Source organism: Dipodomys spectabilis, unplaced genomic scaffold (genome assembly GCF_019054845.1).
Source record: "Dipodomys spectabilis isolate Male_0828 unplaced genomic scaffold, ASM1905484v1 ptg000266l, whole genome shotgun sequence".
In the NCBI taxonomy this organism is placed as follows: Eukaryota; Metazoa; Chordata; class Mammalia; order Rodentia; family Heteromyidae; genus Dipodomys; species Dipodomys spectabilis.
The window spans coordinates 3617310-3643312 of record NW_024870943.1 but is presented as its reverse complement, the minus strand read 5'-3'; the positions used below and the strand labels follow the sequence as shown (position 1 = coordinate 3643312).

Below are 26003 nucleotides of genomic sequence, written 5' to 3'. Positions count from 1 at the left end.
CCATCTCTCCCTTCCACCTCCCTCTGCCTGTGTCTCTCCCTTGCTTTCCATGTGTCTCTCCTTGTCTCTATGCATGTCACTGATCATCTTTGTCTGTCTTTGGTCTCTGTCTCTGGTCATCTCTGACTGTGGTCATCTGGTCATCTCTGTCTCTGGCCTGTGTCTCTGATAATCTCTGTCTCTGGTTGGTGTCTCTGGCCACCTCTTTCCCCATCATCTCTGTCTCTGGCCTGTGCCTCTGTCTCTGGTCTGTGTCTCTGGTCATCTCTGTCTCTGGTCTTTGTCTCTGGCCATCTCTTTCTCTGGTCTGTGTCTCTGGTCATCCCTGTCTCTGGTCTTTGTCTCTGGCCATTTCTTTCTCTGGTCTGTGTCTCTGGTCATCCCTGTCTCTGGTCTTTGTCTCTGGCCATCTCTGTCTCTGTTCTGTGTCCCTGGTCATCTGTCTCTGGTCATCTTTGTCTCTGGCCAACTCTCTCTGGCTGTGTCTCCGATCACCCGTCTGTCTCTGGTCTTTGTCTCTGGCCATCTCTGTCCCTGGGTCTGTGTCTCTGACCACCTGTCTGTCTGTGGTCTTTATCTCTGGTCATCTCTGTCTCTGGCCATCTGTCTGTCTCTGGCCTGTGTCTCTGATCATCTCTGTGTCCGGCCATCTCTGTCTGTGATCTGTCTGCTCTCCCATCTCTGGGCCCTCCCTTTCCTCCCGCGTCTCTCCCGCCCCGGGCCGGTGCTCAGGGGCCGCCCGGCGGAGCCCGCAGGCGATGCGCGGCGCCGGTGGCCCCCGCGGCCCTCGGGGCCCCGCTAAGATGCTGCTGCTGCTGGCCCTGGCCTGCGCCAGCCCGTTCCCGGAGGAGGCGCCGGGGCCGGGCGGGGCCGGCGGGCCCGGCGGGGTCCCGGGCGGGGCGCGGCCGCTCAACGTGGCGCTGGTCTTCTCGGGACCCGCGTACGCGGCCGAGGCGGCGCGCCTGGGGCCTGCGGTGGCTGCGGCCGTGCGCAGCCCGGGCCTGGACGTGCGGCCCGTGGCGCTGGTGCTCAACGGCTCGGACCCGCGCAGCCTCGTGCTGCAGCTCTGCGACCTGCTGTCGGGGCTGCGCGTGCACGGCGTCGTCTTCGAGGACGACTCGCGCGCGCCCGCCGTCGCGCCCATCCTCGACTTTCTGTCGGCCCAGACCTCGCTGCCCATCGTGGCCGTGCACGGAGGCGCCGCGCTCGTGCTCACGCCCAAGGTGCGCGCGACCCGCGGGGAGCGGGGGCGGGGCCTGCCGCGGGTGGGCGGGGTCTCTGCTGGATAGGGGCGCGGTCTTTGAGGACTGGGAGCGGATAGGCCAGCCTTTTAGTGGGTGGGCGGGTTCATGTGTAGGTAGTGGGTGGGGCGGGGTGGGGCCTCTGGGGTGAGCAGTGCCTTCTGGGAGAGCCACTTATGAAGGTCAGAGAGGCCACTCCTAGTGTTGAGGACAAATCACCCATCATACAGTGACCCAAGTCACTGTAGGGGAAGGACTATGGAAAGGCGAGTAGAGGAAAGGGGTTGAAACTGGACAATTGGCAGGGCCAGCCCGCATATGGCGGGAATTAGAGACAAAAACAGGAGTGGATCTGGGACAACCCGGGGAAGACTTAATTGGAAAGAAATGAGGCAAGACCCAGAATGGCTGGTCAGGGACCAAGAGAAGGGTAATACTGGAGGGAGGACAGGGCATAAAGAAGGGTTCCAGCCCCTAGACAAGTCTAGAGGTCTACTGAAAGGGCAAGGGTTTAACCAGAGAAGTCTAAAAGGAGGAGTCGTTAGTGGTGAGAGGTAGAACCAGGCCTCAAGGACGCGAATGTTAGGGCCAAGCTAGCCAGCGAAGGACAAGGCTAAGGAGGGGTGGGGCCTAGGCTTGTGATAAAAGGGGGAGTCTAGAGCTAAAGATGGTCTTGGCCTGTGAGGTTTAAGAAGGCTCTGGAAAAATAAAGGCCTACTATATAAGAAACAGGCCCAGACAATGAAATCTAGGCTCTTGCAGGGAGAGTAAAAGAAAGGCTGGAGCAGGTCAGTTGCACAGGAGAGTTCTACTTCACAGACTGGCAGAAGGGGCCAGTCTTAGTGGATTTCTGGTGGCAAGGCACAAAAATGGAAATGGACAGAGCCTGGTATACAGACTGACATGGAGTAGGCCAAGAGGCATGGTCTGTGGGTGGGGCCTATTAGAGGCTGCATGGGGACATGAGATTTGTTGGAGGATGGAGCCATCAGAGTAGATGGCATCCAAATCAGCTTGTTCTCTGCATTGAGGGCGGCTGACTGTGTAACTGGATCACTAATGCATGTTGGGATTTGTAGTTCTCCCTAAAGCATCCTGGGAAAAACTTCTGTCAACTTTCTTGTTCTCCTTGGAATGACTTTGTCCAGAGATTTGCAGGCAGTTTTGTAGAGCTGGGACATGAACTTACTGTTTTCTGGCTTCCCACCAGTATATGTGGCCTCTGTTTAATTTCTGAGAGACACTGTGGTTGACTTAGTATAACCTATTGCTTTCTGGGAAATGTAGTCCATTCACTGTCCCAGGATGGAAGAAAGCAGTGAATCTCCTACCTGTATCTGTATCTCACTTAATGCTAGAATATGGAGTACACACTCCACCTGCACTATCCTCTGCGCTGGTAACTACGCACACTGAAAAAGTCTTTTCTCACTGCATTCTGTCAGCTTTGTCTAGGGCTGAGTCTGTACCAGGGCTATCTTAGAGTTGGGGGAATGAAATTGTGGAGGAGTAAAGAACCACCACCCTACCCACAACCTGCAGCCACTGCCTTGCAGAGCTTGCCTGCTAATGATGGAAATACACTTAAGTGAGCCATAGAGAATGAAATCTCTCCTGGAGGAAAATCGACAGGATGTTGGTAGAGGCTGAGGCTTCAGTAGATGGCAGCTAGGAGGCCTCCCTGAATTGGTTATTTCCGAGGTGTACCTGAGGAATGAGGAGCTGGAGGCGGGGGGGGGGGGGGGGGGGTAGTTCCTCCCACAAGGCTGAGCTCCCAGGAAAGGCAGCAGCTGAGCTCGTGAAGTCAGAAGGTACTTGATGTACTTGAGGTAGATCAAGCAGGGAGTATGGCTGGAGCCATGGGGAAGGGGAGGGAAGGTTGGGGTCAGAGAGGCAACAGGGACCAGTTCATGCTGGGCCTCATGAACCAAAGTGAGGACTTTGGCTTGGGTTTCCAAGTAGAATCACTGGAAAGTTTTCAACTGGAAGAGATGTGATCCAATTAATATTTTGAAACGATCACTCTGGCTGCTGTTTGGAGAACAGATTGAAAGATGCAAAAGTGGAGCTGGAAAGCTATAGGTGTCTAGGCAAGAGAGAAAATGATGTAATGACTGGGGCGGGGGGGCTGTCAACCCTGTCATCCCCCAGTGGAGGTTGGGTGGATCTTGGTTCAAAGTCAGCCCAGGCAAGACCACATCTCCATCAGTAATGCAGACACCCTGGAGTGTGCCTGTCATCCTAGCTACGTGGGAAGCATAAATAGGAGGATTAAAGTCCATGTTAGCCCAGGCAAAAATGAGAGATCCTATTTGAAAACTAAAAGTACAAAGGGCAGGGGCATAGCTCAAGTGGTAGAACACCTGTCTAGCAAGCATAAGGCTCTGAGTTTGAACGTCAGTACTATCTGAAAAGAAATAAGTGAGTCGGGCACCGGTGGCTGATGCCTGTAATCCTAGCTACTCAGCAAGGTGAGATCTGAGGATCAAGGTTCAAAGCCAGCCTGGGCAGGAACGTCCGTGAGTCTCTTAACTCCAATAAACCACCAGAAAATCAGAAATGGCCCTGTGGCTAAAGTGGTAATGTGCTAGCCTTGAGCAAATGAGCTGAGGGACAATGCCCAGGCCCAAAGTTCAAGCCCCACAACTGACAGAAGAAGAAGGAGGAGGAGGAAGAGGAGGAGGAGGAAGAGGAGGAGGAAGAGGAAGAGGAAGAGGAGGAGGAGGAGGAGGAGAGAGCCAGAAGAAGAAGAAGTGAGCCAGATGCTGGTGGCTCATACCTATAATACTAGCTACTCAGGAGGCTGTGCTCTGAGGATGCCAGTTCAAAAGCCAGCCCAGGCAGGAAAGTCTGTAAGACTCATTATCTCCAATTAACCACCAGAAATGGTGTTGTGACTCAAAGTGGTAGAGTGCTAGCCTTGAGCAAAAAAGTTCAGGAACTGCACCCATGCCCTCAGTTTAAGCTCCATGACCAACCAAAAGAAAAAAAAAAGTGACATCAAGATAGTATTGACAGGGGCTGGGAAGGTGGCTCAGTGATACAGTGCCTACCTGCATGAATGAGACCCTGGGTTCGACTCCTCAACACTACATAATCAGAAAAAGCTGGAAATGGAGTTGTAGCTCAAATGGTAGAGTTCTAGCCTTGAGCTGAACAGCTGAAGGACAGTGTCCAGGCCAACCAACAAAAAAAAAAAAAGATAGTATTGACAGTGGCATCAGTGAGCACTCAATAACTGGATTAGGTTTGAACGTAGAGCTGAGAAGATGTGGCCTGGGTGTGGACCTGAGGGAAAGAGGAAGAGGGCTTAAGGGTAAGACTTGAACATCACTGTAAAAAGAGTAGGAAGACAGGGGCTGGGAAGGTGGCTCAGTGGTAGAGTGCTTGCCTTGCATGCTTGAGGCCCTGGGTTCCATTCCTCAGCACCACATATGCAAAAAGAAAAAAGTCGAAAGTGGCACTGTGGCTCAAGTGGTAGAGCACTAGCCTTGAGCTGAAGAGCTGAGGGACAGCGCCTAGGCCCAGAGTTTAGGCCCATGACCGGACCCCCAAAAAAAAAAAAAAAGAGTAGGAAGACAGTAAACAGGTTTGAGGTGCACTGTGAGGGAGGGGGAAATGTGTCAGATATTCTGGTATTGAAGCCATGTGTACTTGTAATCCCAGCACTCAAGAGGAAGCAGATAAAAAGTGTGTGTGTGTGTGTGTGTGTGTGTGTGTGTGTGTTAGAGGCAAGAGGATCATGGGCTCAAAGCTAGCCTAGGCTATGCAGGAAGACTGTGTCTCAAAATAAATAAAATAAAAGCAGGGAATATGGCTTAGTTGTAGAGTTAGCTTGCCTAGCATGCATTAAGCCCTGGGTTCAATTCCTCAGTACCATGTAAACAGAAAAATCCAGAAGTGGGTCTGTGACTCAGGTGGTAGAGTGCTAGCCTTGGGCAGAAAGAAGTTCAGGGACAGTGCCCAGGCCCTGAGTTCAAGCCCCAAAACAGGCAATAAATAAATAAATATCCAAATCTGGCACCAGTGTCTCACACCTGCATTCCTAGATACTCTGGAGACTGAGATCTGAGAGCCCAGGTTCAAAGCCAGGCAGTCTATGAGACTGTAATCTCCAAGTAAGCAACAAAAAGCCAGAACTGGAGGTGTGGCTTAAATGGTTGAGCACCATCCTTGAGGAGAAAAAGCTAAGGAAGAGGCTGAGGCCCTGAGTTCAAACACCAGTACCTGCATTTAAAAAAAAAAAAAAATCATTCATTAGTTTAAAAACTTCACTGTTCTTTCTGGGGCCTTTGCATCTATAGGCAGGCAGGAGAGCAAGGTTCATAGGAGAATTTTTTAGGAATAGGCCTAAGACTTACAACCCAGATCTAGCCTGTGCCCCAGAAGGAAAATAGCCACCCAATCTGCCCTTACTGGCTGGGAAGGTGGCTCCATGGTAGAGCGCTTGCTTTGCATGCATGAAGCCCTGTGTTGGATTCCTCAGCACCACATACACAGAAAACACCAGAAGTGGCACTGTGGCTCAAGTGGTAGAGTGCTAGCCTTGAGCACAGAGACAGGCTCAGGGACAGCGCCCAGGCCCCGAGTTCAAGCCCCAGGATTGGCACCAAAAGAAAAATCTGCCTTTACTGAGAGCTTCTGGGAGGGCCGTTGGGTGATGGCAACTGCTTCTGCGCAGCTGTGAGGAGCTAAGGTCTCCCCAAGCGAGGCCTGACCTCCTCCGCCCCCCACCCCTCCTTGCAGGAGAAGGGTTCCACCTTTCTACAGCTCGGCTCCTCCACAGAGCAGCAGCTTCAAGTCATCTTCGAGGTGCTGGAGGAGTACGACTGGACATCCTTCGTGGCGGTGACCACGCGTGCCCCGGGCCACCGGGCCTTCCTGTCCTACATCGAGGTGCTGACGGACGGCAGCCTGGTGGGCTGGGAACACCGCGGCGCGCTGACGCTGGACCCTGGGGCCGGCGAGGCGGTGCTGGGGGCCCAGCTCCGCAGCGTCAGTGCGCAGATCCGCCTGCTCTTCTGTGCCAGGGAGGAGGCCGAGCCCGTGTTCCGGGCGGCGGAGGAGGCCGGCCTCACCGGCCCGGGCTATGTCTGGTTCATGGTGGGCCCTCAGCTGGCTGGAGGCGGGGGATCGGGGGTCCCTGGGGAGCCCCTTCTTCTGCCAGGAGGCGCCCCACTCCCTGCGGGACTGTTCGCCGTGCGCTCTGCTGGCTGGAGGGATGACTTGGCCCGGCGTGTGGCAGCTGGGGTGGCTGTGGTGGCCAGAGGTGCCCAGGCCCTGCTGCGGGACTATGGCTTCCTGCCCGAGCTGGGCCACGACTGTCGGGCCCAGAATCGAACTCACCGAGGAGAGAGTCTGCACAGGTGAGACAGGGGAATTGGGAGGGCGGGGATAAGGTTTCCAGAAGGAGAAGGCCCACAGGGGTGTTCATTGGCTGTCTGGTCCTCACCTCTCCAAACCTCAGTTTCCTGTTCTATGAAATGGAGGGGGTTGCATCTCTGTTCTGGTGTTAAATGTGGTTATTTGTAAACACACAGTGAGTGTATTACTGTATTTCATGGTTTTAAGTTGCATAATAGTATCCCAAGAAGATGGTATATGTGGAATCCCAGCATTCAGAAGGCTGAGGTGGGAGAAGCAGGAGTTTCATACCAGGCCCCAGGTTGGAGGGGGTAGAAAAAAACTGCTCACGTTTTAATGATTTTGAAGTCAAGATACATCTTTTTGTTGTTGGTAGTGGTGGTTGTGGAGCTTGAACTCAGGACCTGGGCACTTTTTTTTTTTCTGGTCCTGAGGCTTGACCTTGGCCTGAATGCTGTCTCTGTGCTCCTTCTGCTCAGTGCTCATGTACTACTACTTGAGCCACAGTGCCACTTCCGACTTTTTCTGTGAGTGAATTGGAGATAAGAGTCTTGCAGATTTTCATGCCTGGCTGGCTTCAAACTGCGATCCTCAGATCTCAGCCTTCTGAGTAGCTAGGATGATAGGAGTTAGAAGAGAACTTGAGTTTGATAGAAAACAGCATCACTTGCACCTGGCTTGGTACCCAAGGTTTTGTTGTTGTTGTTGTTGTTTGTTTTTGTCAGTCGTGGGGTCTTGAACTCTGGGCCTGGGCACTGTCCCTCAGCTCTTCAGCTCAAGGCTAGTGCTGTACCACTAGAGTCACAGCGCCACTTACAGTTTTTTCTGTTTATGTGGTGCTGAAGAATCGAACCCAGGGCCTCATGCATGATACCACTGAGCCACCTTCCCAGCCCAGGTGTCCAAGTTTTGATAGAACCTGAGATTGGATAAAATAATCTACTTAGAAATTGGTGGTATGGGTCAACTGGTAGAGTATTTGTTTAGCAAGCTGGAAGTCCTGAGTTAATCCCCAGTACCACCAAACATACACACACACACACACACACACACACAGAGCCCTAGACTATGAGCTGCATTTAGTAGAAGACCCAATGATCCAGTGGCCTACCAAAGGCAAAAATGAGTTCCTCTATCACGTAACGTAACATCCCAGAGGTCTAGAGACAAACAGTCCATTATTATTATTCTTAGTTATTCATCCTGAATAATTAATTCATCCCGAATAATCATTCAGGATCTACCAACCCATTTGCTCTGGCATCTCTGCAGTCAAAGCTGGATTGTCAGCATGATAGAATGGGCCTAAATCTTTTTTAAAAATTTTTTTCCAGTCCTGGGGCTTTTATCTCAGGGCCTAGACACTATTCCTGAGCTTCTCTGTGCTCAAGGCTACTGCTCTACTACTTGAACCAAAGAGCCCCTTCTGTCTTTTTCTGCTTATGTGGTACTGAGGAATTGAAGCCAGGGCTTCATCCCTGGGCCTAACTCTTGAGAGGGAGGAAAGAGAAAATGGAGAGCAAGCAGTTTCCAACGAAATGAGGTTTAAGGGACAGGTCTTATATCCTATTTATAAGCACATAATCACATGGTCAGGATTGCTGTACTGGTTGGTTAAAACAACATCCATTCTGATTAGCTAGACATCTATTTTTACCTGGCTAAACATCCTGATTAGCTACCCAGCCATTTTGATTGGTTTATGCCCGTGTTGTATTGTAAGATATTTGAGTACCATATCTACACTGTGGTCTGGGTTAGCTACAAGGAAGGCTGAGAAATGGAATGGAAAGACCATCATGGGCCCACTTTACACCATTATGTTAGAAGAGAACTTGAGTTTGATGGAAAACAGCATCTCTGGTGTAGGAAGCCTTGGGAATAGGGAGAAAGATGAGTTTGCTGACAGGGCAGTAGAAGGACAGGCCACAAATCCTGAAATGAACTTGGGAAGAGGTGATGGATGGGGAGGAGGATGTAAGTGAGAAGAATTGGGAATCAGGATCCTAGAACAAGAGGGTGAGAAAAGAAGGCATCCCTCATTCATAACCCTGAGCACTGCTGGGAACTAGGGCTCACACCGGGCTCAGGAACACAGGGATGAATAAGACCTTGGACTTTGCAAAGAACACAGGGTCCTGAAGGGGCACAGATAGGGACAGGAATAATGAGAACTGCAGTGTGAGGCCAGCAGGAAGAGAGTTAGGAGCAGGGCACTGAGAAGACCATCTATGCTAGGGCATTTGGGGTTGCCAGAAGCAGAGTCTCATTTAACTTTCCTTGGGGAAAAGGGGGTTTATTGGAAAAATAAACATGCACAGAAACACAGACATCAGAAATTGGGCCAAGCCTGGGGCCAGTTACTTTCATCTCTTTCTGAGTCTGTCTTTCTTACTCAGCTTCCTTTTCTCTCTCTCTTTCTCTTAAGCTTGCCTCTCTGGGAGACTGCTCAGGTCTTTGCCTAGAATTATTATTATTATTGTTATTACTATTATTTCTTCCTCTTCCTTCTCTTCTTCCTCCTCCTCCTCTTCCTCTTCTTCTTGCTCCTCCTCCTTCTCTTCCTCTTTCTCCTCCTCCTCCTTTTCCTCCTCCTCCTCTTCCTCTTTCTCCTCTTCCTCCTCCTCCTTTGGTACCTAGGGATCAAACATAGGGACTCTTGCTTGAGTCACACCTTTTTGTTTGTGTTTTGTTTCTCTTCACCTCTGCCTTAGCTAGCCCAGAACTCAACTATCTTCCTGCCTTAGCCTTCCAGATAGCTGGGATTACAGCTGTGTGCCACAATGCCCAGCTTTTATCCAGAATTTCTTTCTTTTTTATTATTATTTTTTTTTGGTCCGGTCGTGGGGCCTGAACTCTGGGCCTGGGCACTGTCCCTCAGCTCTTCAGCTCAAGGCTAGCGCTCTTTATCCAGAATTTCTAATACCTCATAATTTCAACTCTTCCTGGCCACATGTGATTTCATAGTAAAAAATGTCATCCCCAGAAAAGAAATTAAGTGATTGTCCCAATCAGCCTTCCAAACCAAGCTACACAAGTCAGGGTTTAAACTATATAATCATGAAGATGAAATATTGAACTGAGATCTGAGGGTGAACTGTTTGTCCATCCTTTTTTTTTGGTAGGTCCTGGGTGCTGTCCCTGAATTCTACCTCAAGGCTAGTGAGGTATCACTTTGAGTCACAGCGCCACTTCTAGTTTTCTGGTGGTTTACTGGAGATAAGAGTCTCACAGACTTTCCTGCCTGGGCTGGCTTTGTGCCGTGATCCTCAGATCTCAGCCTCCTCAGGAGCTAGGATTACTGGCATGAGCCACCAGTGCCCAGCTCTGTCCATCCTTCTATTCATTGAAAAGCACTTTATTGAGAATCTATGTGCAAGCACAGCTTCAGGCAGAGGAACAGTGTCCAATAACTTTTCTTATCTCACAGAGCCTAACAATCTAACTGGGCATGAGTAGGAAAGAAACTACCAGCAGGTGCTAACTTCTGAGAAAAAAAAAAGTGAGGAGTGACAAGAAAAAGTGACAGGTAGGATAGTAGGGTGGTCAGGAAAAGCCTTTTGTTTAGTTCTCTTTTTAACTGTATTTTTTTGTCTTTTTTGTTGTTGGTGGTGGTGGTCATGGGGCCTGAACTCTGGGCCTAGGCACTGTCCCTGAGCTCTTCAGCTCAAGGCTAGCGCTCTATCCCTTGAACCACAGCGCCACTTCTGGCTTTTTCTGCTTATGTGGTGCTGAGGAATGGAACCCAGGGCCTCATGCATGCGAGGCAAGCACTCTACCACTGAACCACCTTCCCAGACCTTTTTGTCTTTTCTTTTTTGATACTGGGGGTCAAACCCAGGACATTGGATTTGCTAAGCAAGCGCTTTGACACTGAGCTACATCCCAGGAAAGGCCTTTCTAAGCAGATAAAAATTAGAAGTTAAAAAGTATGGGATAAGGCTGGTGCTGGTGGCTCATGCCTGTAATCCTAGCTACTCAGGAGGCTGAGATCTGTGGATCACAGTTCAAAGCCAGCCTGAGAAGCAAAGTCCGAGACTCTTTTTTTTTTTAAGATTTTATTTTTTATTTTTTGGGTCCAGTCGTGGGGCCTGAACTCTGGGCCTGGGTGCTGTCCCTCAGCTCTTCAGCTCAAGGCTAGCGCTCTACCACTTGAGCCACAGCGCCACTTCCAGCTTTTTTTCTTTTTTCTGGTTATGTGGTGCTGAGGAATCGAACCCAGGGCCTCATGCATGCAAGGCAAGCACTCTACCACTGAGCTATCTTCCCAGCCCTCCAAGACTCTTATCTTCAATAAACCACCAGAAAACCAGAAGTGGCACTGTGGCTCAAGTGGTAGAACACTAGCCTTGAGCTGAAGAGCTGAGGGACAGCGCCCAGGCCCAGAGTTCAAGCCCCACAACTGACACAGATAGATAGATAGATAGATAGATAGTTAGATAGATAGATAGATAGATAGATAGATAGATAGATAGATAGATAGACAGACAGACAGATAGATGTACATATATACATATTATAGATAGATAGATAGATAGATGGGCTAGGAATGTGGCTTAGTGGTAGAGTGCCTAGTATGTATGAAGCCCTGGGTTCGATTCCTCAGTACCACATATGACAGAAAAAGCTGGAAGTGCACTGTGGCTCAAGTAGTAGAGTGCTAGCCTTCAGTAAAAGCTGAAGGGACAGTGCCCCGGCCCCAAAAGTTCAGGCCTCAGGACTGGCAAAAAAAAAGTCAGGTACCAGTGGCTCATGCCTATAATCCTAGCTACTCAGAAGGCTGAGATCTGAGGACTGCTCTGAGGACTGCATTTGAAACAGTCTGGAAAAGAGTGTGTGAGACTCTTAACTCCAATGAACCAGCAAAAAGCCCTGGCTTTGAACAAATGAACAAAGGTAAGAGACAGCACCCAGGCCCTGAGTTCAAGCCTCAGTACATGCCCCCCCCCCCCACACACAAATGCAGGCAGGCAGGCACACATGTGCCCAAGCACACACATGCACACATAAAAGACAGGCAATCATTGGAAGGTCTGATTGAAAAGAGAGGAACTAGCTGAGTCCCCAATCCAGATTCCCATAGGCCCCACCTTCCTTCTGGGCAGGTACTTTATGAACATCACGTGGGACAACCGGGATTATTCCTTCAATGAGGATGGCTTCCTGGTGAATCCCTCACTGGTGGTCATCTCCCTCACCAGAGACAGGACATGGGAGGTGGTGAGTGCAGCCCATGTGTCAATGCCTGGACTCCTGGGTCCCAGCAGGGAAGGTCCCAGGCCCTGGACTCTGAGAGAGGAGGGCTGGGGTCTGGACTCCTGGGGTGAGGGAGAAGGACTGGGATGAGGGGGGGGGGGGGGTCAGGGAGGCCAGGACACCCGGGAATGATGACACCGTCTCGTGGCCCAGGTGGGCAGTTGGGAGCAGCAGACTCTCCGTCTCAAGTACCCGCTGTGGTCCCGCTACGGCCGCTTCCTGCAGCCCGTGGACGACACGCAGCACCTCACAGTGGCCACGCTGGAGGAGAGACCGTTCGTCATCGTGGAACCCGCCGATCCCATCAGTGGCACTTGCATCAGAGACTCCGTTCCCTGCAGGAGCCAGCTCAACCGAACTCACAGGTGACAAGCCTTTCCCTGCCAACACCCAGCAGCTCTAGCCCCGCCCTGGCAGCTTGGCCCCGCCCAGCAGTGCTGACTTTTCCCATCATTCATCGCCCCGCCCACCAGCACTGGCTCCGCCCTGTCGTCTTGACCACACCTGTATGCAAATGACTTTCCCCTCCGTCTGCTCTGGCTCCGCCCATCCATCCTGGCCCCAGGCCAAGCTGCCCTCCAGAGTAGAAACACAGTTTGTGCCTCAGATTCCTCCAGCAAACGCTAACCATGGCTGCTGGTCCCTTTCCCCCAACCCCACACCTCCTGGGAGGGCCGGGGATGAGGGCAGGGGGATCCACAGCCGTCTCAAGCCCGGTCGCTCCCTTCAGCCCTCCACCGGACGCCCCCCGCCCGGAGAAGCGGTGTTGCAAGGGCTTCTGCATCGACATTCTAAAGAGGCTGGCGCACACCATAGGCTTCAGCTACGACCTCTACCTGGTCACCAATGGCAAGCACGGCAAGAAGATCGATGGAGTCTGGAACGGCATGATCGGGGAGGTGAGGGGCCCGGGACCTGGGATGAAGGGTGAAAGAAAGAGCAGGACCCAGAGCCAGAATCCTGGAGTCCAAGAGGGTGTGGTCAAAAGAGGGGCTGGGGAGAGGCGGAGCATGAGCCGGGCTGTGGGGAAAGCAGTGTCTTGGAGGAAGGGCGTGGTCAGGGGCGTGGTCAGAGGAGGGAACTTCGGGCTGAAAGGGCGGAGCTAGAATGGCAATCCCAGGGAAAGGGGCGAGCTAGGAGGGTTGAATTCCTACAGGGGGGGAAGAGGGAGGGATTAGGGTGAAATCTTAAAAGGGGGTGTGGCTAAGATGATTACCTTTGTAGTGGGGGCGGGGCTAGGAGGGTTTACTTGGGGGCGGGGCTAGGAGGGTTTACTTGGGGGCGGGGCTAGGAAGGTTGATGTATTCAGGGGCGGGGCTAGGTCGGGAAGGGGCCGGACCAGGAGATGGAAATCCTAGGGGACAGGGTCAGGGGGTTAGATCCCCAAACCGTAAAACTGGGGGTAAGGGACAGCAGGTGGGGAGAGGAGACAGCTTCCTATTCCTGCTGCTTTCCCTGCCTTCCTCTCCTCTCCCTCCTCATCCACCTGCCTCGCCTCCTCGCCTTTCCCTCACCCTATCTCTGATCTCCTCCTGGGTCCATCACTGTCCACTATGAGTATCTATCGGCGTGAGCCGCTTCCCTGGCCCACTCCTTACCCCTACCTCAGGTGTTCTACCAGCGTGCGGACATGGCCATCGGCTCCCTCACCATCAACGAGGAGCGCTCCGAGATCGTGGACTTCTCTGTGCCCTTCGTGGAGACGGGCATTAGCGTCATGGTGGCACGCAGCAATGGCACCGTGTCCCCTTCAGCCTTCCTGGGTGAGCAGGGGAACGGAGTGCCACACCTGGACAAGGGTGGAGCATAGTCCCCAGCTGTACGGATCAGATATGGTTCCCCTGCAGGGGTCGCCTGGCTCCCATGGTCCAGAGCCGGCCCGGGCACAGAGTGGGCATGGCAAATGGCCCAGAGGGGTTACCAGGAGAGGTAGAGACTCGGGTCTGGGGCTCAGGAAACATTTCATGGTTGATACTGGGTTGTAGTCGCTCTCTTGGAGAGTCTCCCTGCCAGGGGTTAGTGTAGCAGATAGACCATCCTCGAGATGGGGAAGCAAGAAAGGGAACAGACCAAGATGGGGACAGATCTGGCTACCCTCTCCATATCTGGGCTTCAATCCTTTGCTGACCAATGACCACACCTCACTCCCTTTGTCCCCAGAGCCCTACAGCCCCGCTGTGTGGGTAATGATGTTTGTCATGTGCCTCACTGTGGTCGCTGTCACCGTCTTCATCTTTGAGTACCTCAGTCCCGTGGGCTACAACCGCAGCCTGGCCACGGGCAAGCGTGAGTCCCCTCTCTCCATTGCTTTATAAGTCACTCTGCACATAGAACTACATTTCCCAGCAGGCCTTAGGGCAGGCCCATGGCCTCTGGAGCCCCCAGGGCCTCAGAGGCTACTGGGAATTGTAGTTCTTTTTACTACATCATCATCTTTCATGGATTTCACTTGGGGGGTCCTCATCCCGGTCCCCTGCAGGCCCCGGAGGCTCAACCTTCACCATTGGGAAATCCATATGGCTGCTCTGGGCCCTGGTGTTCAATAACTCGGTGCCCGTGGAGAACCCCCGGGGGACCACCAGCAAAATCATGGTGCTGGTGTGGGCCTTCTTCGCTGTCATCTTCCTCGCCAGCTACACAGCTAACCTCGCCGCCTTCATGATCCAGGAGGAGTACGTGGACACGGTGTCAGGGCTCAGTGACCGCAAGGTGTGTGGAGGAGACAGGTGTGGCTGGGGTTGGAGGTAACAGAAAATCTTGACCTGTGGCATGACAAAGGATTCTTCGGTGCCCGGGTCCAGGGAGGTAGGGGGTGGGGGAGTGTCTCTTCCCAAAAATTCCAAAACAGTAGAATGGAAGGTTCTGGAAGAAATGGGTCCTATTTCACAATGAAGTATTTAGATGTTCCTGAGGGGAAACACATCCAAAATGGAATATTTTCGACCAATGTGTCTCTCCAACAGTAATGGAGGACTGGTCTTTGGAACTTCAATCCATGGCAGATCCAGGAAAATACAACAGCAGCGAATTACTGGAAAAGCAAAACAAAATTGAAAACCAAGACATACAAAAGTCAACCCTAAATTTTTATTAGATTCAACAGATAAAACTCTTCCATTCAAATTGCTGCAAACACTCAGTGTCTGGATTTCTGACTCCTCCACAGTCGATCGATTTGCCTGAGTGTGTGCAGGGTGGTGTCTTGACATTTGGTTTGGGGGTGTCTTTTTTGTGGGGGAGGGGGGAAGAGGAGACTTCCCTAATAACTGCCCATTCTGTCCCAGTTCCAGCGGCCTCAGGAGCAATACCCACCCCTGAAGTTTGGGACGGTTCCCAATGGGTCCACGGAGAAGAACATTCGAAGCAACTACCCCGACATGCACAGTTATATGGTGCGCTACAACCAGCCCCGTGTGGAGGAGGCACTCACGCAGCTCAAGGCAGGGTCAGCGCAGGCCTGGGGCAGGCGGGCAGGGTGGTGGGGGACTGCGCATGCACAGAGACCGGGCAGGCACCAAGGGCCCGAGATCATCCCTGGTTGGGTCAGCTGGGAGTGCTTTCTAGGAGTAGGGTACTTGTTATATTCTTGATTTTGGAGCAGACTACCAGAACTCAAATCCTGCCTCTGCTGCTTCTTGGCTTTGTGGTGTTGGGCACATAATCAACCTCTCTGAATCTGTTTCCTGCTCTGAGGGATGGAGTAACAAGAGCATCATCCATATGATTGTCAGGTCATTATCAGAATTAAATCACTTAGGAGTCAGAGATAGGAGGACTATAAATTAGCAAGACTCATCTCAAAGAAGAGATCCTTTTGCTTTTAATTTATTTTTCAGGTAGGGTTCTAAGAACTTTTGCCCAGATTGGATTTTGATCTTCCTACTGTGACCTGCCGAGTAGCTAGGATTACTGATATAAGCAACCATGCCCAGCTCTGATAAGTCTCTGGGCTATAATAGATAGGTACCATGTGCCAGGCATTTTCCAGAGTGCTTGTGCCAACTTACATTCTCCTCCATGGTACAAGAGAGTTCCATTTGTTCTATGTCCTTGCCAAGATTTGGTCTAGTTCCCATTGTCTTTTTTAATTTACTATAGTGTTTATTATGTTTCAAGTTCTGTTCTAAGTCATTTGAATTCATGATTAGTGCACTGGCTTCTGTGACAGAGGTTTTGGTCTTATAGTTCTGGAGGCTGCAGTCTTTGCATAACTCTGACTCTCTCCTTCACTCAGAAGTGGCTGTCTCCCCCTTGTCTCTTCAGATTGCTTTTTCTGGATATGGGAATCTATGTCCCAAATATAGTCCTCCCCCCCTTTTCAGTGGTACTGGGATTTGAACTTCGGGCTTTTATGCCCGCTAGGCAGGTACTCTACCACTTGAGCCTAACTCCCAAACTGTTTTGTTTTAGTCATGTTTCTGAGAGGGTCTCTTAGTTTGTTGGGGCTAGCCTAGACTGTGATTCTCTCAATCTTTACCTCCTGAGTAGCCAGGATTATAGACATGCATCACCATGCCTGGCCCCAAATCTCCTCTTTTTATAAGAACGCCATTCATATTGGCTCTGGGCCCACACTATGATCTCATTCCAAGCTGAATGCCTCTATCCAGGCCCTGCCTACAAACCAGGTCATATTCCCTGGTACTGGACACTAGCATTCTTGTATTGAATTTTGGGAGGGGACTCAGTTCAACCCATAGCATTTCATAATCATCTTAGGTGAATATTATTAGAAATGGAAATGAAAGCAAGCTTCCCACTGTGCTAGGTTCCATAGCTGGAACTTGAACCCTGGCTGTGTGACCCTGGAGGTCAGGCTCTCAGGCTCCAGGCTATATTACCTCCTGAGCACTGTGGGAGATGCAGAATCCTCCCTTGTCCATCTCCCAGAAGCACAAAGAACACCCTGGGGCTTCTCATTGTCACCTCTTGCTTTGATTTTCTGCTCCTGCTGAAATCCTTTTTCTTCCTTACTCTCCCTTTTTACATTTTTCCTCCTAATTTTTACTTCTATTTTTACCAGTTATCCATCCACATAGTTTGGAGAAAAAAATACAAGATTTTTTTCCCCAACTAACCCAAAACAATAACCTGTCCTATGCCAGTGGCTCACACCTGTAATCCTCGCTGCCTAGGAAGCTGTTTGAGCCTAACCTGGACAGAAAAGTTTCCTCTCAACCAGTAGCTGGGCCTGGTTGAAGATACACACCTGTCATACTAGCTATGATGGGAAGCCTAAAGTAGGAAGATCAAGGTCCAGACAGGAAGTGAGAACATATCTCAAAAACAACCAATTCAAGCCAGGAGCTGATGACTCATGCCTATAATCCTACCTACTCAGGAGGCTGGGATCTGAGGACTGAGGTTCAAAGTCAGCCCAGGCAGGAAAGTCCGTGAGACTCTTATCTCCAATTAACCACCAGAAAACTGGAAGTGGTACTGTGGCTTAAAGGTACAGCGCTAGCCTTGAGCTGAAGAGCTCAGGGACAATGCCCAGGTCCAGAGTTCAAGCCCCATGGCAAAAAAAAAAAAAAAAAAAAATCAATAAAGGACTTGGAAGCATGGCTTAGTGTTAAGAGCACAAGGCCCTGAGTTCAAACCCTAGTACCACTTCCAAAAAATCCCTAAATAATGGAAACTAGCTATGGTGGCACACATCTGAAGGCCTGTCATTCAAGAGGCAGGTGGTTCACTCACTCCTGTAATCCTACCTACTCAGGAGGCTGAGATGTGAGGATCATGGTTTGAAGCCAGCCCAGGCAGAAAAAACAGTTAACAATTATCTCCAATTAACCACTCAAACACCTGAAGTTGGGCTGTGGCTCAAAGTGGTAAAGCACTAGTCTTAAGCACAAAAGCTCAGGGACAGTGCTCAAGCCCTGAGTTCAAGCCCCACAACCAACAAAATAAAAAGAGGCAGATGGATTATGACTTTTTTTTTAACTTGGTCATGGGGCTTGAACTCAGGGCCTAGGCTCTGTTCCTGAGCTTTTACACTCTACCACTTTGACCCACAGTGTCACTTCTGGTTTTCTGGTGGTCAATTGGAGATAAGAGTCTCATTGAAGCCGGGCGCTGGTGGCTCACGCCTGTAATCCTAGCTACTCAGGAGGCTGAGATCTCAGGATCGCAGTTCAAAGCCAGCCCAGGAAGGAGAGACCGTGAGACTCCTATCTCCAATAAACCACCAGAAAACCGGAAGTGGCGCTGTAGCTCAAGTGGTAGAGCGCTCGCCTTGAGCTGAAGAGCTAAGGGACAGCGCCCAGGCCCAGAGTTCAAGCCCCACGACCGACAAAAAAAAAAAAAGTCTCATTGACTGTCCTGCCTGGGCTGGCTTTGAACCTCAATCCTCAGATCTCAGCCCCACCCTCCACCCCCCAGTAGCTAGAATTACTGGTGTGAGCTACCAGCACCTGGCTGAATCATGAATTTGCAGCCAAACAGGTTCTATAGGGAACTGCCTCAAAAAATAAAAAACTGGGCACTGGAGGCTCATGTCTATAGTATTAGCTGTTTGGGAGGCTGATATCTAAGGATCCAAGTTCAAAGCCAGCCTGTGCAGGAAAGTTAGTGAGACTCTTTATCTCAAATTAGCCACTAGAAAGCCATTAGTGGAGTTATGGCTTAAGTGCTACAGTGCTAGCCTTGAACAACAAAGCTCAAAACAATACTTAGAGCCCTGAGTTCAAGCCCAAGGACCAGCACACACACCAAAAAAAAGAAGCAGTTTACATTCCACTATTCTCACAGAAGAATCTGCTTCTACCTTGTTGATTGCATCATTTTCCTATTTATCTCTGCATCTCTAAGTACCATGTTTATGTGGCTACCACTTAATTTTTCAATTTTAGGCATTTTCCATCCACTATTCACTATGGAAGACACATTCTCCTTCTCCTATTTAAATCAGTCCTGTCTTCCACATTGTGATTCTCACCGGATGAATATTCAGTGTGTACATGTTATGACTGTGTAAACGCTCTCTCACAGCTGTCCTAAGTAGTGAACCATGATTACTTTTCTCTCCTAACCAACTCTTTGTTTTTCCTGGAGTTAATAATTGTCTTTTCTTTTTAATCTGTCAGTTGCTTAGTGGTTGAGTGTTTTTTGTGTTTCACTAATTTAAACCCCAATTCTCAGATAACAATTGGAACCTCTTCTTATATTCAGAAGCAAGAAATGCTTATTTCATTTACTGCAAAGATTTCACTCTTGTCTGTCTGAAGTGCTCGAGTCTGGTGTGCAGCCACCATCTTGGAGCTACCCTTCACCTTCCTCTAGTTCACAATCTGTTTTGTCACAATTTCTTCTTTCTGAGTTTTGTTCTCTCATTCTTCTGAGCTTTCAGACAAAGGGCATAGAGGAGGTATATACATTTTTGTTTTTTTTTTTTTTTTGGTCCGGTCGTGGGGCCTGAACTCTGGGCCTGGGCGCTGTCCCTCAGCTCTTCAGCTCAAGGTTAGCACTCTACCACTTGAGCCACAGCGCCACTTCCGGCTTTTTTCTTTTTGCTTATGTGGTGCTGAGGAATCGAACCCAGGGCCTCAGGCATGCAAGGCAAGTGCTCTACCACTGAGCCACCTTCCCAGCCCCGGTATATACATTTTTGAAACAGAGCAAATCTGAAAATCCTGTATTCTGTCCTCACACACTTGATGGACAGTCTAGCTGGGTATAGAGTTCTAAGTAGCGCTCATTCTTCTTCAGAACTTGCAGCTATCCGTCCATTGTACTCCAGTGCCTCTCTACAAAAACCCCCTAGATTATTCTAGTCCATAAGCCTTTGTGTATAACCTATTCTTTCTTTTCTTTGTCCTTTATGTATGGACATTTTTTAGTATCTTTAAGTAGTTGTATAAAGAAGTTCCCATTCTACAAAACAGTATATGAGTACAAGGTGTCTGACAACACTGTCACCCATCTCTCTTAACCTATCCCTTCTCTCACCTTTTTTTTCTTTAATTGAGATAAGGTGATTACATAAATTTCACATATTTCACGGTATTGTGGAATAGTGATACTTAGAGTCACAAACACATTTTAACTTTCACAAGGCAGATTGTCATTATCATGGTCTTGTATGGACATTTATTACCCACATGCCTTGATCTAGTTGCACTGCTAGGCCTTTCCATTGTAGCTTTCTGCCATGTCATAGTCCATGAGAGTCTTACCTTCCATTAACCAGCAAAAAGCCAAAAGCAGAGCTGTGGCTCAAGTGGTAGAGTGCAAAAAAATGACAGAATAAAAAAGCTCAGGGAGAGGGTAAGGCCCTGAGCTCAAGTCTCAGTACCAGCACAAAAATAAAAGGATTACATGCATAAGCCACCAGTGCCCAGCACCGAATGTGGTTTTTAGACAGACACTGGAAAGAAGTGCAGGAATGAGGGATGAACCAGACAGATATCAGGGAGAATGTTCCAGAAAAAAAAAAAAAGAAGAGCCAGTGCCATAGCCCAAGGCAGGATCAAGGCAGAGTGTTGATGTACAGATAGAAGACCCATTGTGCTACAGAACAGAAGGGGTATCGTGGGGAGAAGGGCCTAGGAAATGAGAGCACAGGGGAAAGAAGGAGTGCAGAACTCTCCGGTGATACCTCAAATCATTCTGCCTGAGGTAGGAACTAAGAAAGGGTAGTGAGCTGAGAAGGGACAGCTGTTAGCTCAAATGCTAACCCTCTATGCCAAGTGTGGTGGCACACACCTTTAATCCCAGTGCTGGGGAGGCTGAGTTAGGGGGCTAATGAGTTTGAATCAAGCCTGGCCTGCCTAGTGAGACCTTGGCTCAAAAAGAAACAGTGAAATCCAGAAACAGGTTACCTACACCCGTATGTAATCTTAGCTACTTGGGAGGATGAGTTCTGAGAATCACAATTCAAAGCCAGCCCTGGCAGGAAAATCCATGAGATTCTGATCTCCAATTAATCACCAAAAAAAAGCTGAAAGTGGACCTGTGGCTCAAGTGGCAGAACACTAACCTTGAGCAAAAGAAGCTCAGGGACAGAGGCTGGGCCCTGAGTTCAAGCCCCAGGACCTGCAAAAAAAGAAAAACATCATAGGCTACTTGAGCTCAGCCCACCTTCTGGAAGTCCTTCAGCTATCTTTCTTCCTGGAAACCAAGACTAGTTTGCAGCTTTCTTTAAAATGCTGCTGGGGTCTCTTCCCTCTCTCCTTGGGGATCCCAGAAGATCCTCTTACTTTCTGCTCTCATCTTCTTCCCCAAGTCTAGGTCCCTCTTTCCCCTGTCTCCACCTGATTCTGGAAACTCCAAACTCTTTCCACTTAAATGAAGAGAGCTATTCACCCTTCACACCCCAGGGCTTCTTCTTAAAGAAAGAGAAACCTAGAGAGAAATTAGAGTATGCCTACGGCACCAAAGTGCCCACAGGCAATGGTGGTGTTTTGCTTGCCTATTTCTCCCCACCCCCAGGTCAGCTGGGATCTGCCTGCCTGATTGATTGTGTAGAAAACCAAGTGAAACCCTACTCCAGCACCAGGGCTATGATGGCTCTGCCCAGCTAAATCTAAACTTCCCTCCACTTTCTGCACACCCCCAGCTCTGCTCCAGCTTCAGTCACTCCGTGTGGGGAAACTGCCCTCCATCCAGGAGTGTGGAGTACTTTATAATTCAGGCTGTGTGTGTGTGTGTGTGTGTGTGTGTGTGTGTGTGTGTGTGTGTGTGTGTGTGTGTTGATACTGGGTCTTGAACCTAGGGCTTGGGCCCTGTACTCTTGGCTTTTTCTGCTCAAGGCTAGTGCTCTATCACTTGAGCCACTTGAGCTCCACTTCTAGCTTCCTGCTTGTTCACTGGGGATAAGAGTCTTGAAGACTTTCTGGCCAGGACTGGCTATGCACCTTGATCTTTAGATCTTACCTTCCTGAGTAGCTAGAATGACAGGCATGAACCACTAGCCCGTGAACCTCTGTGTGTGTGTGTGTGTGTGTGTGTGTGTGTGTGTGTGTGTGTGTGTGTATGCTGGTTATTTTGCCGTAGGGTCTTGCCTTCTGCCCAGACCTGTGCCTAGGTCTCAGTCCACACATTTTATGCTTTCCATTATAGCTGGAGAGCAGTGAGTACCGCCTCAGCTTGTTTCATTGAAATGGAGTCTCTCTGACTTTTCTACTCAAGCTTTTCCATAACCGGATCCTCCCACACTCAGCCTCTCACACAGCTGGGATGACAGGTGTGCACCACTGCACCTGGCTAATGGTTGAGAATGGGGGAAGAGGGTGTCCTCGGGTATATACTGGAGGCTGGTCTCAAACCTCCGTCCTCCTGTTCTTAGCCTCCCAGATTATCAGGCACCATCTCACCCTTGTGCAAAGTCAGGCCATGAGCACCTGTTGTATAGACGTTGAAACTAAGGTACAAAGAAGAGCAGTGACTCGCTCAAGAAGCAGTTGCTTAGGGTCTGGAGCAGGTGGCAGTTCGTGGGTAGGGAGGTTCCAGCCGAGGCCGCCGAGGACATCAGGCGAAACTAACCATGCCCATCTTGCCACCCCACCCCCACTCCCCTCTCAGAAAGCTGGACGCCTTCATCTATGACGCCGCGGTGCTCAACTACATGGCCCGGAAAGATGAAGGCTGCAAGCTGGTCACCATCGGCTCGGGCAAGGTGTTCGCCACCACGGGCTACGGCATCGCCCTGCACAAGGGCTCCCGCTGGAAGCGGCCCATCGACCTGGCTCTGCTGCAGTTCCTGGGGGACGGTGCGCCTGCGCGGTGGACACGGGTCCTGGACGGCACCGCGGGGAGGGGGAGAGGGCGGAGACCCGGACGCTTGGGCCTACGAGGGCCTTAGGAGGAGTTGGGATGGGGGGGGGGTGTCCTGGACCCGCCTCTATGGCACCTCAAACAGCTGATCTCCGACCCCCCTTCTCCCAGATGAGATCGAGATGCTGGAGCGGCTGTGGCTGTCGGGGATCTGCCACAACGATAAGATCGAGGTGATGAGCAGCAAGCTGGATATCGACAACATGGCGGGCGTGTTCTATATGCTGCTGGTGGCCATGGGGCTGTCCCTGCTGGTGTTCGCTTGGGAGCACCTGGTCTACTGGAGGCTGAGGCACTGCCTGGGGCCCACGCACCGCATGGACTTCCTGCTGGCCTTCTCCAGGGTACGGAGCGGGGCGGGGGGGGGGGGACACAGGGGCGCACAGGCAGGGTAGGGGGCCGAGGAGATCCGGGGAGGGGCGTACAGGGGCGCACAGGTAGAGGCGGGGAGAGACGGGATGAGAGGGCACCCGAGCAGGGGACGGTGAAGATGGAAGTCCCAACCCTTGGGGGGGGGGCGGGTCAGAGACTTGGGACGCAGGAGCCCTCCCAGCCCCACACCCAGCTCCCAGGGACAGGCGGGCGCACCCCGCGATCGCCGCTTCTCCGCCCGCCCGCAGGGGATGTACAGCTGCTGCAGCGCCGAGGCCGCCCCGCCGCCCGCGAAGCCCCCGCCGCCGCCGCAGCCGCTGCCCAGCCCCGCGTATCCCCCGGCCCGGCCGCCGCCCGGCCCCGCGCCCTTCGTGCCCCGCGAGCGCGCCGCGGTGGACCGGTGGCGCCGGGCCAAGGGCGCGGGGCCGGGCGGCGGCGCGGGCCTGGCCGACGGCTTCCACCGCTACTACGGCCCCATCGAGCCGCAGGGCCTGGGCCTGGGCCTGGGCGAGGCCCGCGGGGCGCCCCGGGGGGCGGCCGGCCGCCCCACGTCGCCCCCGGCCGCCGCCGCCGCGCAGCCCCCGCAGAAGCCGCCGCCCTCCTACTTCGCCATCGTGCGCGACAAGGAGCCGGCCGAACCCCCGCCGGGCGCCTTCCCGGGCTTCCCGTCCCCGCCCGCGGCCCCCGCCGCCCCCGCCGGGCCGCCGCTCTGCCGCCTGGCCTTCGAGGACGAGAGCCCCCCGGCGCCCGCGCGCTGGCCGCGCTCCGACCCCGAGAGCCAGCCGCTGCTCGGGCCGGGCAAGGCGGCGGGGGGCGCGGGCGCCGCGGGCGGGGCCGCCCCGGCCGCGCCGCCCCCGTGCCGCGCCGCGCCGCCGCCGTGCCCGTACCTGGACCTCGAGCCGTCGCCGTCGGACTCGGAGGACTCGGAGAGCCTGGGCGGCGCCTCCCTGGGCGGCCTGGAGCCCTGGTGGTTCGCCGACTTCCCCTACCCGTACGCCGAGCGCCTCGGGCCGCCGCCCGGCCGCTACTGGTCGGTGGACAAGCTCGGGGGCTGGCGGGCCGGCAGCTGGGACTACCTGCCCCCGCGCGCCGGGCCCGCCGCCTGGCACTGCCGCCACTGCGCCAGCCTGGAGCTGCTGCCGCCGCCGCGCCACCTCAGCTGCTCGCACGACGGCCTGGACGGCGGCTGGTGGGCGCCGCCGCCCCCGCCCTGGGCGGCCGGGCCCCCGCCCCGGCGCCGAGCCCGCTGCGGTTGCCCGCGTCCGCACCCGCACCGCCCGCGGGCCTCGCACCGGGCGCCCGCCGCCGCCGCCGCCGCGCCCCACCATCACCGGCACCGCCGCGCGGCCGGGGCCTGGGACCTCCCGCCGCCCGCGCCCACCTCGCGCTCGCTCGAGGACCTCAGCTCGTGTCCCCGGGCCGCCCCGGCGCGCAGGCTCACCGGGCCCTCCCGCCACGCGCGCCGGTGCCCGCACGCCGCCGCCGCTGCCGCTGCCGCCGCCGCCGCGCACTGGGGGCCGCCGCTGGCCGCCCCGCCGCCCCACCGGAGACACCGGGGAGGGGACCTGGGCACCCGCAGGGGCTCCGCGCACTTCTCCAGCCTCGAGTCCGAGGTATGACGCGGCCCCCCCTCACCCGGGAGGGACCCCCACCGCCCCCCTCGGTCAGCGCGGGCCACGGCCCGAGGGGCGCGGCACGCGGCCACGGACAGGACCCACGTGGGGTGGGTAGGAAAAACACGGACCTGGCCGGACCCCCACCTGGAGCCGTCTCCTCCTGCGACCCCCCCTCGCATCGGGGCCACCACGAGCCAGAGGGTATTTGGTGGCCCAAATCTCACCCAGCCCAAGAGCCGGGGTGGGGGGTGGGGGTGGAAGGGTCCAGGAGCCCACGCGACTTTTTATAAAACCCGATAAGGGCTTTTTAACGTCACCAGATGGGCGGGAGGTGTGGGGGATCACGCCACGCCCGCGCCACCTCCCCACTTCCCGGGGCCGTGGCCCCCGCATCACTGTGCAGCTCCCCCGGCCCCGGCCAGGCCTCCGGGGAAGCCCGTTTTTAAACCTTTCATCCATCGGGACTCAAAACTGTGAGACACATTCGCCAAACTGTGACCCCCCAGACCTCGGCCCCGCCACACACACAAACCCCCTGACCTGACCCCAGACTGTGACTTCCGACACCTGAAATGGTCATCCGACCCCAGACTGTGCCCCGACCAGACTGTGACCCTTAATGTCAACCGTGACCTCCTCTCCCCTTTTCCTCCGTCGTTGGCTCTTCCTTCCTGTGACCTAAGGACCTGTCCCCTACGGAAGCCCTGCCTCCCCGACCCCCTTTTCTTCAGCCCACTCCCCTGCCCACCTCCCTAACAAGGGTCATCAACCAAATCCTCTCCAAAGCCACCCCTTATTTATGACCCTTCGATAATGACCCAGCAGACCCCCCCCCCAAAAAAAAATAAAAGCCTCCTCCTTCCAGATCTCCAGCCGGGTCTGGGGCTGGGATGGGGACGGGAGGGTCTGGGAACCCACACTTAACCCATTCCCCACTCCCACCATTGCAGTGTTTGGAATAAACCATGTTTTTAATGCCTCCTCATTCCAAGCCTGAACTCCGTGTCTGTCTTTTAGTTCCTCCCCCCCCCCCCCCGCAAAAAAAAAAAAATCTCTGGAGGAAGCAGACTCTGAGAAAAGTCCCACAGGACAAGCAGAGATAGAACAGACTCTGAAAGGGTGGGGGAGAAAGACTAAGGAAGAGAAGGTGAGAAGAGACCTAAGGAGAAGAGGGGTCAAGAAGGGAGCAGAGAGAAACCTGCCCCCCCCCCCCACCACACACACACAGAGTGGTGAAGAAAGACCCAGGATAGGAAATATTTAGGGATCAAACCCAGAGTCCCATTTCCTACGACTACAGGCAGCAAAGACTTGTCTTGCTAAATTCCTAACCTCCTGTTCATGCAAGGGAGGAGAGTGTGTGAGCACCCCAGCCAATCTC

The 26003-nt window shown here is 52.9% G+C and overlaps 1 protein-coding gene across 1 annotated transcript; it reads left to right on the top strand.

Annotated features, from left to right (window-relative positions):
* The first annotated feature begins 758 nt into the window (after nt 1-758).
* On the top strand, nt 759-24625 carry Grin2d (glutamate ionotropic receptor NMDA type subunit 2D). The gene is made up of 12 exons (XM_042700494.1): nt 759-1223; nt 5988-6607; nt 11711-11825; nt 12015-12226; nt 12592-12760; nt 13471-13624; nt 14022-14147; nt 14341-14570; nt 15146-15306; nt 22383-22570; nt 22746-22978; nt 23255-24625. The coding sequence occupies exons 1-12, from the start codon at nt 759-761 to the stop codon at nt 24623-24625; spliced, it is 4044 nt and encodes a 1347-aa protein (XP_042556428.1).
* The last annotated feature ends 1378 nt before the right edge of the window (nt 24626-26003 follow it).